Source organism: Contarinia nasturtii, unplaced genomic scaffold, assembly GCF_009176525.2.
Source record: "Contarinia nasturtii isolate CC-2019 unplaced genomic scaffold, AAFC_CNas_1.1 Cnas_scaffold_630, whole genome shotgun sequence".
NCBI lineage: Eukaryota > Metazoa > Arthropoda > Insecta > Diptera > Cecidomyiidae > Contarinia > Contarinia nasturtii.
Window position 1 is genome coordinate 1,114,736 of NW_022197981.1, and position 27,651 is coordinate 1,142,386.

Genomic DNA, 27,651 nt, shown 5'->3' on the forward strand with positions numbered 1-27,651 from the left:
TTTTCGCATGAATTTTGACATTTCAGTTATCACTGAACGATATTCCATTTCGGCTGGGCAAGCAGTATATACACACTCTGACACATAATTTGTACCGCATTTATGTGTGAGCACGAAAACACACACACTGTGAATATATAGAATACGAACGGTGCGAAACAGTTTTATGTAAACACCAATATGGCGACTGTATTACAGAAATTAAAAGACGAAGGCTGGTAAGTTTTATGCAAATAATTTAATGTTTTAAGTGACATTTCATTGAAAATAAGTAAAAATCAATTGGTCAATGTAATTAATGGTGCGGTGAATTATGTGGTTTGCAGGTATATCAGCGACGATGGTCTGAAAAAACTCAATGAAAATGGTTTGATCGGTGACGTAAAGGAGTTGACAAAGCGTGCATTAGACGTAAGTTATATTCAATTTCTCGTCCCAACAACGACGATGACGACAATTTCTTGAAATGCCGATATATTTAAGGCGGTGTATTCATGAATCGAATCGAATAGTTTCTATTTTGATATTCATGATTCGCAAATATTGACGCAAATTTAATTTCATGTCATTTTTGACAAGCGACAAATAAATAGCATCACAAAATTGATAGAAAACATTGATAGAAAAGACTCATTCGTCAATTCAAAATTCGTTTTCTCATTTTTGTTTCAAATGATATTGTTTGTTGCATGTGTGTTTCTAATATCACCGACAAATGAAAGTAATGGGCAAATATTTCTTTGGCTGTGTTTCACACCAGATTGAATATATTTATAAATAGATGTATATGTATGCTTTCGAAATCGGTTTTGACATATAAACACTGACTAAATTAATATCGTACACTTGAAATTTTTTTGCGTCATTTTGCTTTTGTACACATCATTATTTTCACTTATATTTTATTTTTATTTTTTTATTTCTCTTTCTACTTCAAATTGTCGCATAAATATAGCATGATTTACGTGAATTAGTTATAAATGGTGGACTACCAAATGATGTTGTCAAATCATCGAAAGTGGATCTACCGCCGAGCGGTGTTGTATTGCAAGTGGTTAATGTGCGAAACATATCAGCGCCAAAAGTGAATCAAGAATCAAAAACATCACCACGACTACTTCAAATCGATTTAACCGATGGCCAAACATTCTGTTCCGGCTTAGATTTGGATTATTTGTCATCATTTAGCATAAATGTAGCACCTGGTACAAAGGTTCTTTTACGGAATACAGTTAAAGTGATTCAAGGATTTTTATCGTTGACACCACAGAATATCAGTATTTTGGGCGGACAAGTACAAACGCTATATGAAAAATGGGAAACGAATCGTACGCTTGCCAAATATGCCGGTATTGGTGGAGCCAGTTCGAAAAAATCGAATGGTGATACATTGAAGGGAAGCCCACCTCCATGGATATCATTTGGCAATAAAATTAAAGGTACCAACGATGATACCAGTTTCAAGAGTTTGAATGAGCCTAAAACGAAAGAAATATCGAAAGAGGAAAGTGAATTTTTAGCGTTGCGAAATAGTGCCATTGCCGATGCAGCCACCAAAGGTGAAGTGAGAAAACAATTTGGCGGTAATAATCGTCAATTAATGGATCACAATGTTAAGAAAATTATGGACAAAGGTTACACCGAAGAGCAAGCGAAGCTAGCATTGAAAATGTCACGTAATAATTTGGAAAAAGCAATGGGCAGCCTGAAAAAACGTAATGAAACAACGGAAAAACGTACAAGACTACCTGAAGCAACCGCACCAAGTTCACGACGTGGCGGAAAGTCGGACGAACCACCACCGGCTAAACCATCCGGTAAAGTTTCATTATTTGATTTTCTATCGGATAAAATTCCCGACGTTGAACCACCAGCAAAATCCAATGCACGGCTACCAAATCAATCATCGCATGGTAATGATTATGGCAGCGGAGGTGGTGCTGGTGGAAAACCAAACTCACAACGAAGCAATTCATCTAAATTTGAGAATAACATTTCATCGAGCTTTGCTAGTCGACAGAAGAAAGATGAATCTCAAAATCGTTCCAAATGGAATGATAATAATGCGGAAAAGAACAATAGCAAACCAACATTCCAGCAGTATCATCAACCAACGCAACAACAACAACAACAACATCAACAGCATCAACCATCGTATAAATCATCCCAGACGAACAATCAAACATACCAAAATCCAAATCACAACTATCAACAGAACAATGCGAAAAACTCACGATATTCGGCACAATCGAACAATCCATCTGCATCCGATGGCCATCATCATGATATGGTGAGTGTTTACATTTTATTTTATTTTGAATTGAACACTTTTTGTCCATCATCTAAATATGTTATCCATTTAAACTCGTTCATTTCATTGTTATCTTTTTACAGAACAATAAACGAGGCCCAAACGATCGAAAAGTATTATCAAATTCGAATCTACCGTTACACGCGAAACCAAAGCCGAATGTTAAAAGTTTAATTGATGCGACCGCAAATCTTGAAATAAATAACGATAATAAGCCACATAAGTCGAATCAAGGTCAAGCACCACCCTCTCAGCATCATCATCATCAACAAAAACAACAACAGCAGCAGCAACGTAATGCCAATTTTGAAGAAATGTTTCCGCAGGCAAAACAATTTCCTTACAATCCGTACAAAATAATGGGATTCCAAAATAAGGAAACAAATGAGTTTGCAATGAATGTATTGAAAATGAGCGATCAAAAACCATCGAAAGCCGTAAATAATCCGAATAGCGGTAGCGGTAGCGGTGGCGCAAGCACTGGCAACAACAATGTGTATGCGACAAACAATCTGGCTGTGTCGAACAATCAACCGAATCTGAAGCATGCCCATATGCAGAATCAACAAATGCCAATTATTCCTGTGCAACAAACGATTCCACCACCACCGAAACCAAATTACATCAATCCAAATGTACCAGCGTACAGTTTACCAGCAATGCCTCAATCAGCCCAACCATTTTTATGGAGTTTCAAAGTCGGCGATCGATGTTTGGCCAAGTATTGGGAAGACGAAAAGTATTACAATGCTGAAATTCAAGCGGTCACCGAAAAAACGTGTGTCGTTCATTTTCCTGAATATGGAAATTTTGAAGAAGTCTTACACACCGACTGTTTACCGATTACCGATGCCAATCATCAACCGATCAATCAGTATAATGCTATGCAAGCACCAGCACAAATTCATCAAATTGCATACACACAATTACCACCAAACAAAGCCGGACCACCGCCGCATTTTCATCAACCACCATTTCATGCGCGTAAGTTTTTCAAAGACGGAAGGAGAAAATAGGTTTTTTTGAGAGGAGAGATCGAGATTATTTTTGAAAAAAAAAAAAAATATTTTTTTCTATTTGCAACAAAATAGAACACGGGCCTCATCATTCAGCTGTGCTGCATCCTCAAATTCCAGCCCAACCAAATCAACCGCCGCAACGATATCGTGGCAATCGACAAGTATACGTTCCTCCAGCGCAGCGAAAATAAACACAATGAATTTATACATTCGCACATTTTCACAAAAGAAAATGTGAATCTAAAGTTTATGCTCGAAATTTCAATACAAACAATATTTTGTTCACAATATTAACTTTTTATTTCGAATAACAAAATGAATTCATTCTTTTAAGTTTATTTATTTTAAAATTGTAACAAAAAAAATATTTTTTTTTCTTCTACCAACATCTCGAAAATCTAATAAAACAGTAAATTTGTTGACAAATACAAAAAAAATCACCCTTTTCGTCAATCCCATCATACTTTGTTTGTATAAAAGCGTTTATTGCTTGCAGAGTTGAGCCCAAACACCATACGATGTTAGATTCGATATATTTTTTTTCCAAAACACAATATTTTTTTGCAAAACGAAATGGTTGTCTTATCGTTCAATAACTCAATTACATGTGAAGATTATCTTCGGCTTTATAAATGCCTAATATGTAATTAACCAAAGTTTCATTATTGTAATTTTTGACATATTCATCGAGATTTTTCACTTTATATTGCACGTCAGCGCCTCTTAGTTTGTGATAATCAACATAAATGCCGGCAATGAAATCTTTTATGCGATCCAATATATGTGATGATCGATTGTACGCATCGATAATTTTATTTTTTCGTTCCAAAATATCGGCAAAGTCATTGCCCAACGATTTGAGTTCATTGCTGTCTTGAATATCCAAGTCAATGAGGCTACTGATTATTTGATGTTCCTTGTGAATTTTATTATGTTCAACGAGTTTCTCTTCGATTAACCCAATCATAAACGACACACTCGAACGATTTACATCTAGGAAAATCAAAAAAATTCATTGTTCTTTTTTTTCTTTTTTTAAAATAATTTTCAATTACAAACCAAGAAGTATTTCCAATTTAGTGCGTCGTTTGGTTGCTTCTTTTGTGAGAACATCCTTTATAATCGAAATTGTTGAAACGTTTTCCGTTTTAAATGTTGCTTCCCCTTTTCTATAATTACAAACAGATTTTTTGCATTGATTTAATATGTGTGTTGCGAAGAAATGTCTGAAATGAAGATGACGTACGTATATTCACATTGCAATTCGCTGCCGACAAAAACATTTCGAAAATTCAACACACTCCGTTCATCGCTGACAATTTGTAATTTTTCCGGCACTTCGGGTATACAATTGCTGATCCAATTGTGAGCTTCGGCATGACTAAAATAACCTTTCAACGTTAACTTATTATGGGGACGGGCTTTATCAAATGAATGAATTCGCATGTGCAATGATAGCGGTTTGATTGGATGCTCTTGCAGCTGTGATACTTTTGGTTGAATATTTGGTGTAATAAATGCTTGCAGTGTTCCATATGATCCCTCGATGGTACGAAATTTCAAATCCAAACGATTCACATCTACTTGACAGCGATATGTTGCCAATAAATGATTTCCAGCCTTAACAAATAGAAAACCGAATTCTTAAATGAAATACATATAACCAAAAAATATCCATATCTAACAAATGGAGCATTTTTTTTCACTTACACTTGGATCACATTGGCTAAAACTAACGACCGCCGAACTTTTTTCCACGTCAATCAATTGAACTGGTGCATTACTTTGCAGCAAAACAAATTCAATGGGTGCGGGTATTTCGATTGTCAATGAATAAGACGCATCGTCTTTGGATAAATTTAACTGAAATAATCAATTATTTCTCATTAGTTTGAAATTCAAACATTGATTGAATATCAAATCATAATTTATAATACCGCTGAATTAATGGGCATCATTGGTATTGCAGAAAATCCACCAGACAATGTTTGCGTTGATAATTTGTATCGTTCACGTTCTCGTTGTACTTTCGATTCAAGTTCTCGAATTTCCTCTCTGGCAAAAATGACATTTCAATAGAAAATTGGTTCAAACAATGCAAGACAAAAAAGAATTCAACGAAATTTACTTAAGTTTTTCGATGCGCGCATTGGAGTCTCCCGCAAAACCTTGGTTCATAATTGAATCGCTTAGACTTTTCTTCGGGCATCTTGTGCTCAAACCAAAAATACGACCAGTATACGTGCACACAACAATTTCAACGTAACCACCGGAATCGATTGTACCGCCTTGAACACTTGAAATACTTTCGTTGAAATTCTGTCAATTTCCACAAAATATAAAATTTGATCCAATCTGAATGTAACCAACATCAAAATAAGAATAATGTTTACATTACCTCATTATAAATCTGTCGTACACTTAAATCAAATGCATTCTCTTCGCTTGGTAAACTGTACACTTGAATCGAACCATCACGTCTTCCAACAATCAATTCAATTTTTCCATCTCCAGTTAAATCGAATGCATCAATTGTGGTCACAGCGCTTGAATTATCGTTTGGTTCAACCAGCGTTTCTTCGGTAAAATTACTCACAAAATTACCGACTCTGAATAGAACGACACGTCCATCGGTCATGCCACAAATCAAACGATCGTTGTATCCCTTTGGTACGTGCAATACGGTCGGCACACTCTCCAATTCGATTGATTGACGAACACGACAATGTTCAAGTACGCGAAGTACACGGCCAGAGCATGCGAGCACAGTGATTATACGGCTAGTCTGCCAAAAAATTAAGAACGAAAATCAATTACGCAAACATAGAAATTGAAGTCAAAAATTGTATACGCACATTGTTCGGACACAGTGCAACCACATCAACAATTGTATCGCCGCACAAATACGAACCGATATCCTTACAATCTCGATAATGATTATAAACATGATTTCCACATAAGATCATATCGTTACCCGATACAAACATCGTTTTTATCGGTTCCGTTAAATTCGATGTAAACGTTAAAAAGATTTTCCCTTTTTTATTAAATGCTTTCACTTTATTATCCGATGCAACGAAAATTTTATCAGGCAATGACCCTATAACACATTGATAGACAATTTGAAATGTTGTAATTCAAAGCAAGAGCTCTTGCTTTTAAAAATAAAGATTATTACCGGGTGTTCCACTCAATTGGACAGACTGAATTCTTTCGGAGGGTAGAGTTTTAAAGTGAATTATCAGTTCCTCTTTTTTCATTGAAAATAGTTGCACTATACCATCTTGATCGCCAACAACAATCTGAAAATGACACGGGTCAATTTTATTTAGAAATATGTTTTAAATTGAAAACAAAACATTAAAATGCATACACGTTGTTGCTCCTTGTATCGCGGTGCTGGCACCAATTTCATACAATTTGGCAGCGTTGCTCCAATTGAACAATAATCTATTCGATTCAATTCCAATTCCATTTCTGAAATTTATTGATAGAAATTTCAATTAAAAGAGAGAAAAAATCTAATGGTGACACAAATGACACAAGCCTATTTGCACTACTAACTATTCAAATCATTTATTTATGTAAAACGTATGTTTTTATGTTATGGTTGCCCATGGCAACTGCTCAATTGCCATAAAAATAGCCTATGTGTCCAATATCCATGCAAATGAAACTTTTGAATAAATTAAAGATTTTCAGTTTTTTTTCTCATTTGGATTTTTCGAGAGAAAAAAAGTATTACTGGAAACAATAAAAATGTTAGAAGAATAAAAAGTCATTTTTAATGTATGTAAAAGTCATTTATTGGTTGTTGATTTTTTTAAAAAATACATTATTGTTTTGCATAATCATCGGACTATATTTTGTACAAAATGGTAAATCTACTAACTATAATTATAGATATAAATCGCTTGGACGGACAACGATTTATAAAGAGTTTTTCAATATTTTTATTTTGGACGGAATAAATTGCTTATCTTAACAAACAAAAGTTGTTCAATTGTCAAATGTAAAATGGGCAAAAAGTTCGACTTAATTTCCAAGTTATCGGTACAAAAAAAAAAAAAAATTCGAAAGAATATCGGTCTATGACTTATATAAAAATTACTTTGATTTTCCGGTGTTTTTGTTATTGTATTCTGTCAAAGAGTGACATGATATTTTTGGGCAGCAATGAATTGGAATGTTTGAGATTTCTTGAAAATTCATAACAATAGTGTCACTATTATGTGACAAATTATGTGTGTTCAGTAAAATTTAATTATTTCAAAAGAGCCTAGATGCCGTAATCAATGCAATTGCAATTCCAATGCTGTATGACCAAATTGATGCACTTATCGACGTGGAACCGTTACAACGATGATCAAGGAAGCAATAACAGAACGTTGTCGAATCGAAATGATCACGTCTTATATCAAGCTCTTTGATCGTATTGTTGAATACATAGTGTCCAAGTCGAACATCTTTTGATGCTGGACGACAACCCTCATAACGATCGGCAGGCAAATCGGTCCGATAGCCACTGCTCAGCGTACTCAAACAGTCACGGATTATTGTCACAGACGCTAAGCAAATTAGAAATGTATGTTCATTGTTATTGTGTTAACGATGAATGGAAGTCAACCACAAAATTAACATACCTCCTTTGCGTTCAGTTACTTTAACGCAAATATCATTATCTTCAGGGCACTGTTCGCCCCAATAGCCAATACCACGCCAATGGAAATTTTCGGCACAACCCGGAGTCGCCGATGTGCAACGATAACACCAAATTGCATTGCCTATAAGAAAATAAATTGTTTACCAATCAAAAATATCCAACAAAATTAAATATTTTTTGGTAGACTCTTAATGTGTGCGGAAAGGTGTTTGTTGCATTTTTGAATTAATAAAGAAAACACAACTTACATTGTTCGATCAATAGCAATACACTGATTAGTGCAACAATTGATTGCACCTGAACTTTCATCATTTTCAAATTTTATTTCTGCCAAATACGCTCAAAATGACAAATAAATACTTTATATTTATTCGTCTCAGTAGAATGAGAGTAAAACTACACAGTTTTAGAAATAAAATTATAAATTTAATAAAAACATAAACAACGCCCAATTATTATGTGTGCGTTTTAATATGATCGTTTGTTTAATTCGTTTCACAAATGACACATCAAGTGGTCTACTCACACACATACATCAACACCTTTTGAATCATTGTTGTGGAAAAAATGGCGACCAAAAAAGTCGATGTGTTGGTATCGATGTGACATTTGTTGTGACAGTAGACGCACATTATTTAAAAAAAATAGTGAAGCTGTCAAAAATAGATGCAATAACAAAACGTGCGTGAATTTTTTTTTCCAAGATATTCGATAACTTTGTTAGAATAATGACACTTTTAGATAATAACGATGAAAAAACTGTGGGCGTACCATCAAAAAATCTAGAGAAGAAAATTCAACGAAAACAAAAGCGATTTCAACATATGATAGGTGCTGATGCAGGCGTCATTTGCTGTGATCAACCAAGTCGCGTATGCTTTTTCACATAAACAACCATTTAAAATTTGTACATGATTTATAATTTCATGGATTTATTATAGAACTTGGTGGTATGCAATGCTGGACTATCGACTGGACTCGATCAAACTGCATTAGTGTCTGAATTCTCCAAATACGGTGACATAATCGACGTGTGTCTGCTGCTTAATAAATCTTATTGTTTTGTGGTTTGCGCCGATGAAGCTAATGCAATTAAAATTTACGAAGGTACTCATGCTAAGAGTCGCCTCGGACAGAATGATACAGTCATTTATTTAACATATTCCACAGGAGGTTGGTTTGACACCATTTGTATATTGATTGTAAATCAACTATTGCATTGAACATGTCACTCTTTTTGTGATTTAGTGCCAACAAAAATGGTCAATGATCAGAGTCAGCTAAATCTACCGCCGGGCCTTGTAATCATCGAAGATTTTATAACACCAGCCGAAGAAGAAATGCTAGTCAATTTAATCGAATGGAAACCAACAGAAGAGCAGAACAATTCGATTTTGAAGCATCGACAAGTGAAACATTTTGGCTACGAATTTCGATATGACACGAACAATGTTGATGTTGACCAACCTTTAGTCGATGACAAAATACCGGATCAATGCAATTTTCTTTGGGATAAATTTCGTGATCGAAAAATTAATAATGTTTTAAATGAACCGCCGCATCAAATAACGGTTAATAAATATGAACCGGGTCAAGGTACGCATAGATAACAAATTGCAACGAAAACCGAAAATTGTAAAAATTCGTTGAATATTTCAGGAATTCCACCGCACGTTGACACTCATAGCGCATTTGAAGATGCAATTGTTTCACTGTCACTGGCCAGTGATATTGTAATGGAATTCCGAAAGCCAATCATTTCAAACGCAAAAGAATATATATCACATGTTTCAATATCATTGCCGCGACGATCATTGATTATTATGTCGGGTGAATCGAGATATGGTTGGAAACATGGCATAACACCCAGAAAAATTGATGTCATACGAGATGCTGATGGTCATCTTACTACGAAATTTCGATCCAAGCGCATTTCATACACATTTCGTTGGTAAATAAGATTTAATTTCTTCTCTTTAAAATGTCATCTAATTTTTTGTGATTTTTTCATTTTGCTCATGATAAAATTTTGCATTTGTGCTAATTAGGCTGTCCAAATTATCGGAATGTAAATGTGAGTACTATTCGCTTTGTGATACATATCAAAAACGCAACTCAAAAGCGAATAGCACCAATAGTTCAATTGAAAATCCATCATTGTGTGAACTGGAGAATGTACACAAAGTCTACAACGAAATTGCGAATCATTTTAGCGAAACTCGACATTCACCATGGCCACAAGTTGATAAATTTATACAAGAATTTGAAGAGGGTAGTGTTCTTGTTGATATTGGATGCGGCAATGGCAAATACTTGCAATCGAATCGGAATATTTTTGAGGTAAGGGGAATGGGTTTTTTCGTAGAGTTTCAATGAATTCAGTTTTCAAAATTATCAAAAAATAAAATGGAAAATAATTTAAATTGATTTAGATTGGATGCGATCGCAGTGATGGCCTCTTGAATGTGTGTCGTGAGCGTGAATTCAATATATTTCAATGTGATTGCCTAGCAGTTCCAATACGTTCAAATTCCGTCGACGGGTGCATTAGTATCGCAGTGATTCATCACCTGGCATCTGAAGTAAGAAATATTATAATTTAATGGTTTTCTTTCGATTATTATTGTTTATTTAATTTTTAGGAGCGGCGATTACATGCTATCGAAGAAATGATTCGAATATTACGACCCAACGGTCGTGGATTGATTTATGTATGGGCAAAAAATCAAGCGCTAAAAACCAAATCCAGCTATTTACGACAAAACAAACGAAATAACCGGAAAACTGATGATGATGAAAATGGTGACGATGAAAAGAGTGTGGTGAAAAATACAACAGAAATTGTTGGACAACATAGCGATTCATCTCTACCAATTCATACGAATCGTACGCAATTTGAACATACGGACATATTGGTGCCATGGAAATTGAAAAATCCAACAAATGCAAACATGGTAGAAGAAAAAAATAATGCAAGCGCTCAACAGCCAATGACTTTTCTTCGATTTTACCATGTTTTTGAAGAAAACGAATTAGAAACACTTTGTAAGCGATTTGAGAATATTTCCATTGAAAAAAGTTATTACGATCAAGGGAACTGGTGTGTGATTTTTCAAAAGAAGACAACGAGTTGATGAAATATAATCAGTATAAATCTATTCAATTGTCATCATAGAGATTTGTTGAGATATAAAAATCTTTACACAAAAAAAATGTCCGCAAATTTTTTTTTTCGATTTTATTAACTTCAAAAAAATAACAAATAATCCCTTGCCATATATGGTTTTCAAGTATACATCAGCATTAAATGTATTTTACAAAAAACGTGTGTTTGAATTGGTTCTCAATCTCTCTCATGTACAGTGTTTCTTTTATCTTAAAAAATTCAATTTCAAAATAAATTAATAGGCAAATCTAAGATCTGCATTGTATTCAAGTGTGTCTAGATTCGGTATGCAAGCGTAATTGATCATCGGTGGTGGTCCACACATAAGTACAACTGTGCTATCTGAGGCCGGATACAAATGGTCACGAATCATGTCAGCATTCACGAAACCAGTGCTGTACGTCCATTTGTCGGATGCTGTATCAACGGTATACCAAACTTTAAAATGATCCGGATATTCAGCAGCCAATGAGTCCAATTCGTTGCGCAGTAAAATATCATTTTCACTTTGATTGGCAAATAACAGAGCTAATTTGTAACGTGTTTCTTTGGCACGTGTCAAAATCTCACGCACCAATTGAAGCATTGGCGTAATTCCAGTTCCGCCAGCAATCATATTGATATATTCTGCCTTCATATCAACAGTTGGTTTATTTGGTTTGCGAATGTTAAATATACCATCGCCCAAATATTGAAGTTTGCCGGTTGGACCGCGGAATGCAATTGTATCACCTATTTTCAATGAATCAACGTATTGAGACATTTTACCGCCGTTCGGAAACTTCGGATGAACACCGCTGGCATAAACTTTAATTACTAAGTCAACATATCCTTTATTTTCATCACTTGACACTGGGGTATAGGCACGAATGATATTTTCTTCATTTATTGTAGCAATCAAATGGATATGCTGACCAATTGGCAGACCCAAAACATGCTCGGCAGACGGTAGACCAAATCGAAAACCTAAAATGAAATGTAGTAAAAAAATATTTAGCACCCATTTGTGCGATGTAATCTTATCTAATGAATGTGTTGGGCGACATGATTCATTAAAAATCTATGATTATTCTCAATTTCAGTTCAAAAGGTTGACTTCTGATTATACTTACGTTTTGTGTCGTGGCTGATTTCCTCCTTTTCAATAAGCGGCAATAAATACTTTTTGGTTGGATCTAACAATGTGATTAACTTTTTCTTTTTGCCATCTTTTGATGATTTCGAAAAGTAAAAATGAGCAGCAACTGCAACCGTTATTACGGCCGCGAGCCCAAAAAACACAGGCAATACCTGTAAATAACAAATCATTTATATTAGTTTTTTTCTTTCTTGAGTTGTTACGACTTTTTGGCATTTTCAATAGCAAAAATGTAATTTTTACAAAAAAATTGTCACAAAAAATGGTTTCTTTTTTTTCCATAATTTTCCTTTTTATCGAATGCAAATTTAATTTAAATTGGTTCGATGATCTCACCTCAAATGACATTAGAATCTAGAACAATTCAAAACCTTAACGAAAATTAATTCAACGATAAAAATAAGTGAAACGATTTTGTCACTGATCACAACAATACTGTGTCAGAATTCCAAGTAGACATAATCAATCGTTTCAATCATTGTGCTGAACATGCGATAAATTTGAAAAATGAAACAAATACAAACGTATCGTGCCATAAACAGACAAAAATATACAACAATATCATCAAGAGTTATTTTATTCATATTGCGTTTTCATGTTGAAACATCGACTCTCTCGATCTCAAGGTTAAACCGATTTTACAACGAAACCTTTCGGTTTTTTTTTCATCATTCGAAAATGATCGTAGACACTAGTTTGAATGTTATCTCGGCAACGCATGAAATGGGCTTGTGTATGAAAAATGGTACTTCGATGAGTACGAAGAAATTACGTAACGGTGTGCTTTTACTATTCGAAATTGATCAAAGCATGCATCAATCAGCGATTATCAATTGACATTGCACACATGCTACTTGCCGCACAAACACACACAAACAAACAAATTTATCAAATATAAACAAATTGCACCAAGAAATCAGTTTAATGTTATTAATATTTCCTTTCTCTTACTTACATCGGACGTATTGATAACCATGTTGATTTACTGCTGCAATAGCAAAATTAAATTCTTTAGTTAGACAAAAATCAAAATCGGTGGTATTATTATTTAACACAGATAATTCATACTGAGTTGGTAACAGGTTCACCGCCAACAACCTACATTCTAAGCTTATTCATGCATGTTGGTCTCGTTCTTCTTCATTGTTGTTTTCAACCTCCAAGGTTCATGACATTGATTTATTAAAATGAAATAAGCTGTCACATTCGCAATATAAATTCCATGGCGCGAAATTTTATGACAAGCTATATATTTCATTTAATTTTTAATTTATATATTGCACATCGTTCAAAGTCCGAATTTAATGTCGTCGAAGGCAGATTATTCTGGAAGACAATGTGTGTATCTCAAATGAGATAAAAATCGAAAGTAATGATGATATTAAAATTGAAATTGTACATGTGCTCCATCGAAAACGAATTGAACGCACTCAAAACCATCACCACTGGACTGTCACATTGTGTGCCAACTTCATGCGAATCAAAAACGTGCTTTCCTCGCTCACATATAGCGACGAACAATATACTCGGTTCTCTTTTCATTTCAACGTGAAACTGTACACATCGTTTCAAAGATGACGTGAGTTAAACCAACAAAAAACTTTTCAACCAAAATCAACTTAAATCGAAAATTATTGCAATCATCCTCGTTCGAATTTTCGAAAAAATTATATTTTTTTGTAGTGAAAAGTGTGATAATCATTTCTGTTTGTGAATTTTTTCGAAATTTATTCGATTTAATGTGAAAATTGGCGAAAGAAAAATTGTCGACCGGTCTCGCGGTTTTTCATACGGGTGCTGATTGCAATAATTTTTGTGGCAATTTTAAACCAACTGCTTTAACTAATTACAATTGTTTTATGCGGCATGGACGAAATTGCAACATAATAATGAATTATAATCAGTTTTGTGAGAGATCATCGTATTCACTTTGTTCGATTTTTTCCTGATTTAATTGAACATTCATCTCATTCAAGCAATAAACCATTTGACACACGCAGCCCCGATTTCAATAACAACCTTTTTTCATTTTTTTTTTCCTTTTCACATTTCAGATCAAAAGTTTCTCGCGACACTCTTTATGAGTCTGTCAACAGCATGGTTGAACATTCAAAGACCAAGAAACGTAAGTTTCTTGAGTCCGTCGAATTGCAAATTGGATTGAAGAACTACGATCCACAAAAGGACAAGCGTTTCTCCGGCACTGTCAAGTACGTTTCTACCTGATTTTGAACATTGTTTTTAAGCGAATGATTCGTCATTGATTTAAATCCAATAATTTTTTGGGAAAAAAACACAAACAAAAAATATGTGTGCGCTTTAAAAACATTGATCATTGTTCAGGAAGCCACTGGATTATGTGGCGGACCTGCACTCAGGGTCTTAAATGAATTGAGTAGGTCATTGCGAAAGCAATCACCAAATATTTGTATTTAAGCCAAGATAGTGTGATTAAGAATGCGCATCACAGTGGTGAGTTGTTCGAAACATCGACTCGTAAACACATTCCAGATTACAGAAAAAAAAAATTCTAGACAAAAACTAAATGAAGCTATTTCTACTTGAGACTCATGCATTTCTATATATTTTTTTTAAATTTCTAATTTGAATAGGCTTAAGAACATCCCACGCCCAAAGATGCAAGTGTGCGTTCTTGGTGATCAACAACATTGTGACGAAGCCAAAGCCCTTGACATTCCATTCATGGATGCTGAAGCTTTGAAAAAGTTGAACAAAAACAAGAAATTGGTCAAGAAATTGGCCAAAAAATACGACGCTTTCTTGGCATCCGAATCATTGATCAAGCAAATTCCACGTTTGTTGGGTCCAGGTTTGAACAAAGCCGGTAAATTCCCTGGTCTATTGCAACACAACGAATCCATGGTTGCTAAAATCGACGAAGTCAAAGCCACCATCAAATTCCAAATGAAGAAGGTGAGTTTTCGACATCTTGTTTATAAAACGAATTGCTTTAATCTCAAATGTGAATTGTTAATTCTTAAAAGAAAATCTTCATTACTAATTCGCTTACCAACCTTATTTTCATCTATTTCAGGTTTTGTGCCTTTCCGTTGCCGTTGGTCACGTCAACATGACCCAAGATGAATTGGTCCAAAACATTCACTTGTCAATCAATTTCTTGGTTTCATTGCTCAAGAAGCATTGGCAAAACGTTCGTTCATTGCACATCAAATCAACCATGGGACCACCACAACGTCTTTACTAAGCATGTGTACGCTATCAGAAACGTATTTATCTCTTTACGAAGGGATCTTTTCTTTTCTTGCAAATCTTTGAAAATGATGATTCAATAAACATTTTCAATTAAAACAAATCAAAAGTGTCTTTCATTCAACTTTTTTTTTCTTCTTATTATTATCTGTTCAAAGCAATCGACATTTATATGAAACTTAATTGGTTAAATATTTTCGAATAAAAATTGAGTTTGGTTCTATAGAGATATTTTCTGAAAGGTCTCGTCATCGGTCGATAGTGGCGACATCTGTTGTCGAAATCGACGTCAAATCGCATTGTCAAAACTGAAATCGACGAATATGTAAGCACTCTACATCTGACTGCGTTGTTGTGTGTTGTGTTGTCAAAGACTCATACAGTATGTCGTAGTAGTATTATTGTTGTTGTTGTCTCTGCGCCTACAACATATACACACATCTCGGTATTCGGAGTACACTTGGAACCCTCAAAAGAAAAGAAAAAAGTTTTCAGTGAAGAAGTGAGGTGATTTCTAATTGATTTCAATTTCTCGACATCGACAATGGGCAACGTCGATACAAAATTGAATTTTCGTAAGGCAATTGTTCAACTTGGCACCAAAGATCAGGTAAATAAATGGTCAAGTGCATAAGCGACATTTTCGCATTTGTGGAGTGAGAGAAAGAAAGACAATAACAAAAGGTTATCGATTTTTTTTTATCTTCACTCGTCGATTCAACCAAATAAAGTTAATTGATTCCGAGAATAATACGGGTGAATGGTGAATTAAGTGTGTAAAATGAAAACGTTAAAAATGAGTTTTTTTATTTCATGTGAATTTTGATGAAGGCAAAAAAATGTAACCATATTGTGGTTTCATTTTACCACAGCAATGACATTATTTGCCGATAAACCGCTGATTTCTTTGATTTTATGCACCAAATAATGTGATTTATTTATCAATTTTTATAGCAAATAAATGCAAATGATGATATCTTTTGGGATCAATTTTGGTCAGACCATTGTACTTCCATTCAAGATGTTTTTGCATTGGTACCGTCCAATGAAATTCGAACACTGAGGCGAGATAATCCAGCCAATTTGGCCACACTGTGTTACAAAGCGACCGAAAGACTTGTACGTGCCGTTGACAGTAGTTGTCGTACACACTCCGAACAACAAGCTGGTACATAAATATTTCACATTTTATTTGAAATTGGCAGGACTTACTTTGAAAAAATAAGTTTATTCGTTGTGTTTTTTTGTTTAGCATTGAATTGTGTACGATTACTCACCAGAGTCATTCCATACATACATGAAGATAGCGAGTGGAAAGACTTCTTTTGGTCATCGCTACCATCGGCCAATGAAAATGAACCAACTATTCCATTGGCACAGAGTTTATTGAATGCAATATGTGTATGTAGCTTTATTAAATCCAATGTTGCACCAAATTCAAAACTGATTTGAAAGAGTTGATGTTTGATTGTCTTCATTCTGTCTATTTCACAGGACTTGCTATTCTGTCCTGATTTCACAGTTACAGCCGCCCGTCGATCGGGTCCCGATAAAGCAGAAGAATTGGCCAACATCGATAGTTGCGAGTATATTTGGGATGCTGGCGTTGGTTTTGCTCACTCACCGCCAAAAAACTCGCAGTTCGAACAACGACGTACCGAATTGTTAAAATTATTGCTGACATGTTTCAGTGAAACCATGTATCGTACACCAAATAAAAGTGAAGAGCCAAATAAATGGATTGCATATTTTACAAGCGCCGAAAATCGTCATGCTTTGCCGTTGTTCACATCATTCTTGAATACGGTTTGTTCGTATGATCCAGTCGGTTTGGGTGTACCATACAATCATTTCATTTTCACCGATACAATGGAACCATTGGTCGAAGCATGTCTACAAATTTTAATTGTAACACTCGATCATGATATGACATTGCATCAATCGTCGATTTTGGCCACAAATGGTACAAATTTGGCGTCGGCCAATAGTTCGGGTGCCACTAGTTTCGAGGAAGCAAATAGCGTTGGCGATAATCTATTCATAAATTACTTATCACGCATTCATCGTGATGAAGATTTTCAATTTTGCTTGAAGGGCATTACACGCCTACTCAACAACCCACTCGTTCAAAATTATCTACCCAATTCGACGAAACGTTTGCATTGCCACCAAGAATTGCTTGTATTCTTTTGGAAAATTTGCGACTATAATAAGAAATTTCTGTACTACGTATTGAAAAGTAGTGACGTTCTCGATGTTTTAGTACCAATTTTATACCATTTGAACGATTCACGCGCCGATCAATGTACGTACACTTTATTTTATTTTTTTGCCTTCGTATTTTTGATAGTTTGCGAACGATCTTTTTTCACCAAAAAATTTCTTTGGATTTTGTTTTTCTTCATTTTCGTTTCAGCTCGAGTTGGTCTTATGCACATTGGTGTATTTATTTTGTTGCTGTTGTCTGGCGAACGAAATTTTGGCGTACGATTAAATAAACCATACACAGCCACTGTACCAATGGACATTCCTGTTTTTACCGGTTCACATGCCGATCTCTTAATTACCGTTTTTCACAAAATCATTGCTACCGGTCATCAAAGACTGCAACCACTATTCGATTGTTTGCTTACAATTTTGGTGAATGGTAAGAAATAAAATTGCGAAAATTGATTGTTAAAATTTAAAAATAGAATGAGACAAATTTTCCCCCAATATTTTTCAGTATCACCTTATTTGAAAACCTTGTCGATGGTGGCTGCCATCAAGTTGTTGCATTTATTAGAAGCATTTAGTACACCATGGTTTCTGTTTTCGGCACCATCAAATCACCATTTAGTGTTTTTCTTATTGGAAATCTTCAACAATATTATCCAATATCAGTTTGATGGTAAGTCAATAAATCATAAACTTTAAAGATCAAGTATAGTTGATTCAAGCAGTAAAGACATTTTACGGATTCGATTTTAAATTTGTTCCATTAGGCAACGCAAATTTAGTGTATACTATAATTCGAAAGCGTCATGTTTTTCATGCACTGGCCAATTTGCCATCCGATGTGCAAGGCATTTCAAAGTGCTTGAGTAATCGAAAATTGGGTGTTGCACAAACGGTGAATCGTGTAAAAACACCTAGAACTACCTCACCAACAATGGAACGTACTACATTCAATATCGAAGATACAACGTCAACGATAGCAACACCAACACCAACTATAGCTACAACAACAAAATCTACGTCAATTGAAGAAGAAGATGGTACGAATATTGAAAATAAAAGCGATATTGAAGAATCAATGGAAGGCTCACATCCAGCTAAACCAGCCGAACCGGGCACATTAAAGGCATCATTGCCCGATACACCGGCTATTGCTTCAATGACTGAAAAAGAGTCAGCACATCCGTTACAGGCACCGCTATGCGATTTCAGTCCCATGAATGAACATTGTGATAGTACAAACATACAAGACATTCAAGAGGTCGAACTCTCACAACTTTCAATCGATGAAAATCAACAAGAAGAACCAATTGCACCATTGAAACGATCGGTTAATCAGGTAAAATTTTGAAAGATTTTAATCGAGATAATATTGAATTAATGTTCTCTGTTGTATTCAAATAGCGTGGTAGCATTCGTGTTTCATCGAATCCAGTGAATACAGCTTCCGTTTGGACACCAACGCCAGAATGGGTTGCATCATGGCGAGCCAAATTGCCGCTACAAACCATTATGAGATTACTTCAAGTTTTAGTACCTCAAGTAGAGAAAATTTGCATCGATAAGTACGTTTCGAATGTAAAAAATTTATTTTTCTTTGTCATTTAATTCTATTTTTTGGATCTTTAATTTTGAACAGGGGCTTAACCGACGAATCAGAAATTTTAAAATTCCTACAACATGGAACATTGGTTGGCCTGTTGCCAGTTCCCCATCCGATTCTAATTCGAAAATACCAAGCAAATAGCGGGACCACCGCATGGTTCCGCACTTATATGTGGGGAGTCATTTATTTGAGGTAAATTTATATTTATTTTTCGTTGTTTTCCTCATTTTTCACAATTCAAATATTTTTCTCTTTTTTTAATGTTCAGAAATATTGATCCGGCCATTTGGTACGATACAGAGGTGAAACTATTCGAAATTCAACGAGTCTAAACACCATCCAATTTCCATTTTATATTTCTGCGTTTGACACATACATTGTGTATGATACACACAGATATTGATAAACATTCAGTCGGAATATTCAATTTTTGTTTTTCCGAAATTTCCAATTTAGATCTTTTTTGCATATTCGCTTATCGTCTCATTCCTAGGATGATATCTATATCTATACCTGTTTTTTTTTCGATATGTTTATTTGATTTAATTTATTTAAAAGTGGTCATTTGTGCAATTCTAAATGACGATATAATCAAAATAAATTTATTTATTTTCTCTTAACTATAGTTAATATTTCAGACGAAGAGATTAATTTTGTAATTTTAATTTTCACTTTGAATGAAATACACACCAATTTATATTTGTTGCGCATATTGGTTTTGTAAACAAAATTTTCGTTCCATTTTTTTGTGATATTTTTACTTTGATTGCTAATATTCAACCGAAACCTTGAAATTATCTAAATGCGCCAGAAAAAAAGACTATAAAAACGTAAAAAAAACTTTGTATATAATTGCTTTTGAATAAAACAAATTTGCATAAAGTGTGATTTCAAAGAGTGTTTCATTTTTTAAAATAAATTGACGAGATTTTTTTTTTCTCGCCAAAACAATTTTTAAGAGAATTTGAAAAAATAGAGATAAGTTATATTCGTTTTTTACTATTTTATTCACGGTACTACTGTATCTTTCAATAATAAAAATGATTTCATTCGTAAGCCACGCGATGAAGTTTCTATCGGTTCTAAAGTCCATTCTTTTTCGGGTTTGTAATTGATTCCAATAAAATAAAGTCCATGAGCAGGCGCTGTTTCAACTAGCTCCTGATACTTCAACATTTTCCACGATTTATGTGACGGAATTGTCAGCAATTCATAGATATCACGTTCAGTAATTCGATTTTGTGCACATGCACATAGTGCGCCCATTATATTTCGAATCTTAAAAGACGAGGCTATTTAATTTAAATGTTGTTTTTTTAAGGGGCAACATTTTTCCATTACCTGCCGATAAACGAAGGAATTCCCAGTAAATGTGACATCATAAAACTGAAAATGTTTATCGCTGCCATTTAAAGAAATTGTTGAAGTTTTTGATGGTTCCACGGTGACCGAAATCAATTTTCGTTGAGCATAACAGACACCTTGCTAGAACAGTTTGAATAACTAATTTTATTTATGATCAAAACGAAAAAATGTCTCTACTCACTGTTTTTTCCTCCTTTAAGTAAAAATCAAAATCATAAAAACAATAAGTTTCGATTCAAATGCATTTCAAATTACATTTAAAAATATCTCACCTGTGAGTATTTCATAAAACTTCGAAAATCATGCCTTCCAACAAACAATTGTGCGGCTCTTTTAAACTTATCCATGTCAAAAGTATCGCATCTGAAATTTTATTGATTTTGATTTTAAAAAAATTATAAAAAATTTGATTTGCAATGAGCGACTTACTCTACAAAATAACAACGATCCACTTCTTCAATGGGCACAATACATTCACCGCGCTTATTTCTCGATGTTATTGCTATACGATACATATACGATCGACTTTCTACATTTCGAAATGCGGAAAATGTTTTTTCATCAACACGGTTTATGTCGCTAATTCGAATTGCCGCATTTTGATATTTCAGATTCTCATTTAAAGTAGCAATTATTTCCATTTTTTCGTTTTCAGTCTCCAATTGAAGTTTGGTGCCGCTTTGTTTCACATCGAAATGAAACGTTGAATGGATCGCATGTACACGAGCATCAGTGCGGGATGAACACATGACTTCACAACGCTCCTTGAAGAATTTTCTATTAAATAATTTAACGTTTGAATTCAGAATTTCATCGTAACAATTACACTTACTTTATTGCAAGTTCAACGACGCCTTGAACGGTTCTGAGATCGCGAAAACGATAATACGGTTCAATCATTGTTACACCTTTGTAAGCAGTCCCGATATACGACACATTTAATAAATAACGAATCATTTTCGGTCTTTTTTTTTCTGCGGGATTTAAATAAAAAGCAAATAACCTAGAAAATTAAAAACACACTTTTGACGTTTCAACCAACATATAAATGTCAAAAACTTGTGGTTGACAATTTTGACATTTTTGTGCATTTGGACAGATTTAAATATGTTGCCGAAATCGACATATATTGGTTGTTATAGTCTGTATATGATTGGAGGTGCTGCTGGTCTTTATTGTAAAATAACAAGCACTACTGAACGTTAAATGAACGCTCTAGAATAAAAACAACTTATTGATTACTCGCATATCGAATCGGAACTCAAAACGGGTGCATATCAAAGCGAGACAATATTTAGTTATCATAGGAATAGAGAACATTGGCTTTTTATTATGCGAAATATGTAAGTTTCATTTTGTGCTGATAACTAGTTACTGTTCTGCCTTGTTTTAGTAACAGAATTTTGTTTCGCTTTGATATGCGACGCAGTTTAACGGTATAAATATTTCACACTCTCGAAGGCTCGGTATAGAACACACAAAAAGTGAAAAAAAACTTCTTATTCTCAAATTTCATAAACAATCAAATGGATTGTATCAGCAATTTTTATTGCGCAGTTGTGTGTCAATAGAACGTTGTTTGTAAACACAATGCCATGCATTGAGAAATAACATGTAAGGGTGAGTTAGATAGTATTGAACAACGATTTGGGTGACAGAAATAGCAAATTTTTACAATCAGTCGCACCAGATGATATAGGCTATTTAGTTGTGCATAAAAATTGAGAAAAAAATCAGATTTTTTTTTCACTTTTCATGCTCTATACCGAGTCTCCGAGAGTTTCATATAAACTCGCCTTGCAATAGCCAAATGACGCCTATTGATTCAATCACGATTGGTATTCGCTTACTATTCAATAGGCATCACATAGCAAGTTTATATGAAACTCTCGGAGACTCGGTATAGAGCACTCAAACAGTGAAAAAAGTCCAGATCGTGATTTAGATGATATGGAATGCGATTTTTTTCATTCCGATTCCACCAGGTGATATAGAAAATTGAGTAGTATTTGAGAATTGAAGAAAAAAGATTTAATTATTTTTTTCATTTTTCGCCAATTTTTACCATCTATATGGGAAGCTTGTATGAAAAACACGGAAGACCGCTGAAATGACAAATGCAAAATATGTGCGGACGTACGACAGTGCCATTTCAGCGGTCTTCCGTGTTTTTCATACAAGCTTCCCATATAGATGGTAAAAATTGGCGAAAAATGAAAAAAATAATTAAATTTTTTTTCTTCAATTCTCAAATACTACTCAATTTTCTGTATCACCTGGTTCAATCAGAATGAAAAAAATCGCATTCCATATCATCTTAATCACGATCTGGACTTTTTTCACTGTTTGAGTGCTCTATACCCAGTCTCCGAGAGTTTCATATAAACTTGCTATGTGATGCCTATTGAATAGTAAGCGAATATCAATCGTGATGGAATCAATAGGCGTCATTTGACTATTGCAAGGCGAGTTTATATGAAGCTCTCGGAGACTCGGTATAGAGCATGAAAAGTGAAAATCGCTGGTACAAGCCATTTGATTGTATATGAAATTTGAGAATAAGAAGTTTTTTTTTTCACTTTTTGTGTGTTCTATACCGAGCCTTCGAGAGTGTGAAATATTTATATCGTTAAACTGCGTCGCATATCAAAGCGAAACAAAATTCTGTTACTAAAACAAGGCAGAACAGTAGCTAGTTATCAGCACAAAATGAAACTTACATATTTCGCATAATAAAAAGTCAATGTTCTCTATTCCTATGATAACTAAATATTGTCTCGCTTTGATATGCACCCGTTTTGAGTTCCGTTTCGATATGCGAGTAAACAATAAGTTGTTTTTATTCTAGAGCGTTCAAATGTTTAAGCACTCGTTGTTTTCTGGTTTACATTATCAATAGTCTATGCCGAGATTTCCATGGGATTAAATCTCAATAGTTTGACGTTTCATTAATTGACACAAATCATCGACGTTTTTTTTTTTTTGAAGATATTGATTATGATTCTGGTGATGATTTGAAAATTTAGTTGATGTGGTAGCAAAGAAATGAAATTCTTTCGATTTTCTAGGGTGTTTGAGACGAAAAAGTGATGACATTTTATTTAGCTCATCAATATATTTGGGAGAGACCGAATTACTACTCTACATTTTCGAACATTTTTCTTTGGATCGCCACCGACAGAAGCTATGGTTATTCAAATTGAGAATTTTCCAATGGAACGATGTAATCAAATATACACAAATTTACTAAAGAAGAAACTATTATATCGTTTTTAGAATTTGCGACAAATAATTTGAAAAAGGAGCGAGTACGACGTTTCCCCCTTTGCTAAGCGAAATAAATCCGATATACGGCGCTGATTTAAATGTCACTCTATGTCATTCCACAATGATACATTTTTTGGCTTGACAATATATAAGCTCTTCATTCAACATGCATAATTTTTGAACGGTCGAGTAAAAAATAGAAACATATCATATGTTAAAATATTCTTCTTACGTTTATCATAAAAATTCTCTATATTTTAAATTTATTTGTTTAAAAATAACAATAATTTCAATTTTTTTTTTTCATAGATTGAACAAGAATCTAATGTAAAAAGTAATACCAATGCGACACCTACCGTTAAAATAGAAAAGGAAACTTATTTGGAATTGTAACATTTTGGTCCGCCATAACAGCATCTTCGTTTTGCTTCTCTGTGATTGGTCAAGTAAAACGAAGATGCTGTCATGGTGGACAAAAATGCTACAATGGATAAGTTTCTTTTTGCATTTTTACGGTAGGTGTCGCATTGTCATTACTATTTACATTAGATTCTTATTTAATCGATGAAACATGTTTTGTTGAAATTATTGTAATTTATAAACAAATTAATTTTTTTATAAAAAAAAAAATTAATAAAGTTTTTAATGAAAAATGTTAGAAAAATATTTTATGACATGTTTTTTTTTCAACGATTCAATAATTATGAATGTGTATGCATTTTAAATGAAGAGCTTATATATTGTTAAGCCAAAAAAGTATTATTGTGAAATGACAGAGTGACATTTACATCAGCGCCGTATATCGAATTAATTTCGCTTGGCATAGGGGGAAATATTTTGACAGATAGTACTCGATCCTTTACTATAGAAAAAACTATTATATCGTTTTTAAATTTTGCGACACATAATTTGAAAAATTTACTATAGAAAAAACTATTATATCACTTTTAGAATTTACGACTCATAATTTGAAAAATTTACTATAGAAAAAACTATTATATCGTTTTTAGAATTTACGACTTATAATTTGAAAAATTTACTATAGAAAAAACTATTATATCGTTTTTAGATTTTGCGACGTATAAAAATATTTTTTTGAAAAATTTAGTATAGAAAAAACTATCATATCGTTTTTAGATTTTACGACGTATAAAATTATTTTTTCGAAAAATTTACTATGGAAAAAACTACCATATCATTTTTAGATTTTGCGACGCATAAAAATATTTTTTTGAAAAATTTACTAAAGAAAAAACTACCATATCGTTTGTAGATTTTAGTAACGTTAATCAAAAACGATCTCAGATTTTTTTCTACATCTTTTTTCATCAAACGATTGAAGTCTCAGATTTTCAGAGAACATGTTGATACATTTTTTCCTTTTATTATTATTGTTATTTATAACGGAATCGAGACGACATGCAGCATTGCATCAGTTTCGCAAGCCGAATTTATCAAATTTAACATTAACATTTGTGATAACAGTCTGCGTTTCGCACAATAATACATTGAACCGTGATATGAGTTCATGAAAATTGGCACACATTTGTGAGAAACGCTTGTAATGTCGTATTAATTGCTGCATCACATTCTTACAAAAGCGTATCTCACCAAACTTTTTCAAAAGAAAACTAAACACATTTCTTTCTTAGTGATTTAAAATTTGCGGTGTAGTGTATCAAACAAATATATGGAACCCAACACATGAAAAATAACATCACATTACGACTACTGTCATTATCGGTTTGCACATATTCGCGCAGACACTTTGCCGCCTCCGACTGATAAATATCAATTCAAATCTATTGTTCTAACGAATTTTTACGGAGGATTAATTATCAGGGCACATCGAAACGCATTGAAATAAGTGTGAAGCAAAAGTATATGTGATTTATTCAAAATTAAATGATATTCGTCACGAAAAATGGATGATGCTGAAACATAAAAACCTTAAGACTTTTCAATCCTAACATGATTTGCTCAAACTAAAACGTGTCATATATTTGTTTCAGTGAAATTGCTCGTCGTGGTAGAAGACATGCAACTGGTTTTGTATCAAACCAAATCCAAAGAACTTTTGGATAATAATCAAAAAATCAAACCAGCAACCGGTGAAATTTACCATGAACTTAGTGAATATTTGGGAATGACCACAAAAGCCATTCATTTGGCTGTTTCGAAAAATGCCAACCATATTTTTGGCGATGAATACATTGATTCTGTCCATAAACAAAAGAATATATAAAAGCACATAATGAAAGCACATTTGTATCATTGTATAACTCACCAATTTTAATTTTTAAGTTTCAAAAGTTTTTAGCTTCTTCAGTACAGCTTAAAATTGTTGCCCAAATATTGCTCAGTTTTCAGATAGTTGTAATAAAGCATACGTTAGATGGCGGTGCACACATCGATTTTCGTTACATTGAATTCGATTCCATTGCTCCTCACCTGTACCTTTTTGGGTATGTGCATTTTTCGCAGGTGTATTCACACAAGTGAAAGTCTCCGTACAACATCATAAAACATTGTTCATGATATTTTCACAGAATAAAAAAGTGCAAAAACTGTACACTTCATACATTAAATTACGATGCTATAATATATTTTACGATCAACTCGTCAATGGCCCATCGATCGTTTTTATTTCAACGTATTTCTTTATTTTTGGTCGTGTTTTTCTTTTTAAATTGAGACAAGCGATGAGATAAAATCAGGTTTTTTCATCAAATAAAAAACAATTGAAAAAAAAAAGTATTATTTATGTTTTAGAGAATAAATTCAAGAATAAAATTTAAGCAAAAAAACAACAAATCATTTGAAATTGATCAATTGAACACAAAAAATCGATGATATTCGATGAATTTTTCCAGGAATATCATTTCCACCAAGGAAAAAGCCACATTTAAGGTTGGCAAATAATGTAAATACGTCGCTCACAATTGCAATTTGCATGAGTTGAAAAATGGTTGTTGTATGCTGTGTTGTAACTGTCTAAACAAATTCATTCACGCTTCTTGGTTTTCATTTGAGCAGCATTTTGTCGTCTGCAATTATATGTTCGGTGTCAATGCATTTGCCTATCATCGCCAACCGCCAACTCACATATATTAATCAAAGCAACAAGAGAGAGCGAGAGAAAGAGAGAGCGAAACAGACAGAAGAGTGTGTGCATGTAGAATGCACGACAATGATGCATTTTGCCAAGAGAAGCTCAAATTTTCGAGAAAATGAAATCGCTGAAAATGGAAAGATATATGCATATCTTCTTAAGTCTAGAAGATGATCATGCGCCACATTCAGAATTATATCAAGTGATAAAAGTGGCGTCAAGAAACAAAGTCCCTTCGAACACTGTTCTAACCACAATCGTCTGATTAACCATTTCTTTTTTCCATTGAGCTGTGCAACAGTCTATGTATTAAAATCAATGTTAAGGTGCAAATGATCGTCATAGTCCATTCAATACGTGTATCGATGACAAAAGATCGAGAATCATGGTTTTCAAACATCTTACTTCAGAGTCTGAATTGATCGAGTTAAAAGATGAAATGTGTTATTTTTGCATAAATATCAAGATAAATTACAGTACAGCGCAATTCTAGCAACGCAGCGATGGCAGTGAAGACGGAGGTGTGGTGGTGTGGCGAACGAGGAAAAGAAAGAAA

General features: G+C 33.8%; 8 protein-coding genes across 11 annotated transcripts; 4 read left to right on the plus strand and 4 right to left on the minus strand.

Annotated features, from left to right (window-relative positions):
- Positions 1-50: 50 nt before the first annotated feature.
- LOC116340254 (tudor domain-containing protein 3) lies at positions 51-3,611 on the plus strand. The gene is made up of 5 exons (XM_031766649.1): positions 51-218; positions 327-411; positions 956-2,290; positions 2,395-3,295; positions 3,403-3,611. The coding sequence occupies exons 1-5, from the start codon at positions 181-183 to the stop codon at positions 3,519-3,521; spliced, it is 2,478 nt and encodes an 825-aa protein (XP_031622509.1). The 5' UTR covers positions 51-180; the 3' UTR covers positions 3,522-3,611.
- Positions 3,612-3,659: 48 nt separating this feature from the next.
- LOC116340255 (Bardet-Biedl syndrome 7 protein homolog) lies at positions 3,660-6,842 on the minus strand. The gene is made up of 10 exons (XM_031766650.1): positions 6,704-6,842; positions 6,509-6,632; positions 6,186-6,430; positions 5,729-6,115; positions 5,459-5,649; positions 5,268-5,385; positions 5,041-5,193; positions 4,577-4,950; positions 4,390-4,499; positions 3,660-4,323 (listed from the first exon to the last, which is right to left on the minus strand). The coding sequence occupies exons 1-10, from the start codon at positions 6,803-6,805 to the stop codon at positions 3,932-3,934; spliced, it is 2,196 nt and encodes a 731-aa protein (XP_031622510.1). The 5' UTR covers positions 6,806-6,842; the 3' UTR covers positions 3,660-3,931.
- A 280-nt stretch (positions 6,843-7,122) lies between these two features.
- On the minus strand, positions 7,123-8,491 carry LOC116340260. Its single transcript, XM_031766657.1, has 3 exons — positions 8,242-8,491; positions 7,974-8,114; positions 7,123-7,898 (listed from the first exon to the last, which is right to left on the minus strand). The coding sequence occupies exons 1-3, from the start codon at positions 8,303-8,305 to the stop codon at positions 7,600-7,602; spliced, it is 504 nt and encodes a 167-aa protein (XP_031622517.1). The 5' UTR covers positions 8,306-8,491; the 3' UTR covers positions 7,123-7,599.
- Positions 8,492-8,606: 115 nt separating this feature from the next.
- LOC116340256 (alkylated DNA repair protein alkB homolog 8) lies at positions 8,607-11,286 on the plus strand. Of its 2 annotated transcripts, XM_031766652.1 has the most exons (8): positions 8,607-8,865; positions 8,935-9,166; positions 9,242-9,589; positions 9,653-9,944; positions 10,042-10,333; positions 10,426-10,575; positions 10,636-11,131; positions 11,181-11,286. In XM_031766652.1, the coding sequence occupies exons 1-7, from the start codon at positions 8,722-8,724 to the stop codon at positions 11,125-11,127; spliced, it is 1,950 nt and encodes a 649-aa protein (XP_031622512.1). In that variant the 5' UTR covers positions 8,607-8,721; the 3' UTR covers positions 11,128-11,131; positions 11,181-11,286. The 2 variants fall into 2 exon arrangements, with proteins under 2 accessions (XP_031622512.1, XP_031622511.1); XM_031766651.1 differs by having other exon boundaries at positions 10,636-11,286.
- LOC116340257 (NADH-cytochrome b5 reductase 2) lies at positions 11,207-13,416 on the minus strand. 3 transcript variants are annotated; one of them, XM_031766654.1, is made up of 4 exons: positions 13,366-13,416; positions 13,253-13,285; positions 12,272-12,449; positions 11,207-12,125 (listed from the first exon to the last, which is right to left on the minus strand). In XM_031766654.1, the coding sequence occupies exons 2-4, from the start codon at positions 13,271-13,273 to the stop codon at positions 11,395-11,397; spliced, it is 930 nt and encodes a 309-aa protein (XP_031622514.1). In that variant the 5' UTR covers positions 13,274-13,285; positions 13,366-13,416; the 3' UTR covers positions 11,207-11,394. The 3 variants fall into 3 exon arrangements, with proteins under 3 accessions (XP_031622514.1, XP_031622513.1, XP_031622515.1); XM_031766653.1 differs by having other exon boundaries at positions 13,253-13,392; XM_031766655.1 differs by lacking the exons at positions 13,253-13,285; positions 13,366-13,416 and adding an exon at positions 12,634-12,769.
- A 326-nt stretch (positions 13,417-13,742) lies between these two features.
- Positions 13,743-15,636, plus strand: LOC116340259 (60S ribosomal protein L10a). Its single transcript, XM_031766656.1, has 4 exons — positions 13,743-13,876; positions 14,352-14,507; positions 14,910-15,231; positions 15,353-15,636. Exons 1-4 carry the CDS (start codon positions 13,872-13,874, stop codon positions 15,521-15,523), a joined length of 654 nt encoding a protein of 217 aa, XP_031622516.1. The 5' UTR covers positions 13,743-13,871; the 3' UTR covers positions 15,524-15,636.
- A 242-nt stretch (positions 15,637-15,878) lies between these two features.
- On the plus strand, positions 15,879-20,239 carry LOC116340043 (protein HID1). Its single transcript, XM_031766206.1, has 10 exons — positions 15,879-16,138; positions 16,483-16,696; positions 16,781-16,929; positions 17,023-17,833; positions 17,945-18,175; positions 18,254-18,418; positions 18,513-19,084; positions 19,150-19,310; positions 19,385-19,543; positions 19,620-20,239. Exons 1-10 carry the CDS (start codon positions 16,073-16,075, stop codon positions 19,681-19,683), a joined length of 2,592 nt encoding a protein of 863 aa, XP_031622066.1. The 5' UTR covers positions 15,879-16,072; the 3' UTR covers positions 19,684-20,239.
- Positions 20,240-20,339: 100 nt separating this feature from the next.
- On the minus strand, positions 20,340-21,741 carry LOC116340215 (tRNA pseudouridine synthase-like 1). The gene is made up of 6 exons (XM_031766568.1): positions 21,549-21,741; positions 21,146-21,493; positions 20,989-21,079; positions 20,898-20,909; positions 20,693-20,836; positions 20,340-20,629 (listed from the first exon to the last, which is right to left on the minus strand). Exons 1-6 carry the CDS (start codon positions 21,671-21,673, stop codon positions 20,360-20,362), a joined length of 990 nt encoding a protein of 329 aa, XP_031622428.1. The 5' UTR covers positions 21,674-21,741; the 3' UTR covers positions 20,340-20,359.
- Positions 21,742-27,651: the final 5,910 nt, after the last annotated feature.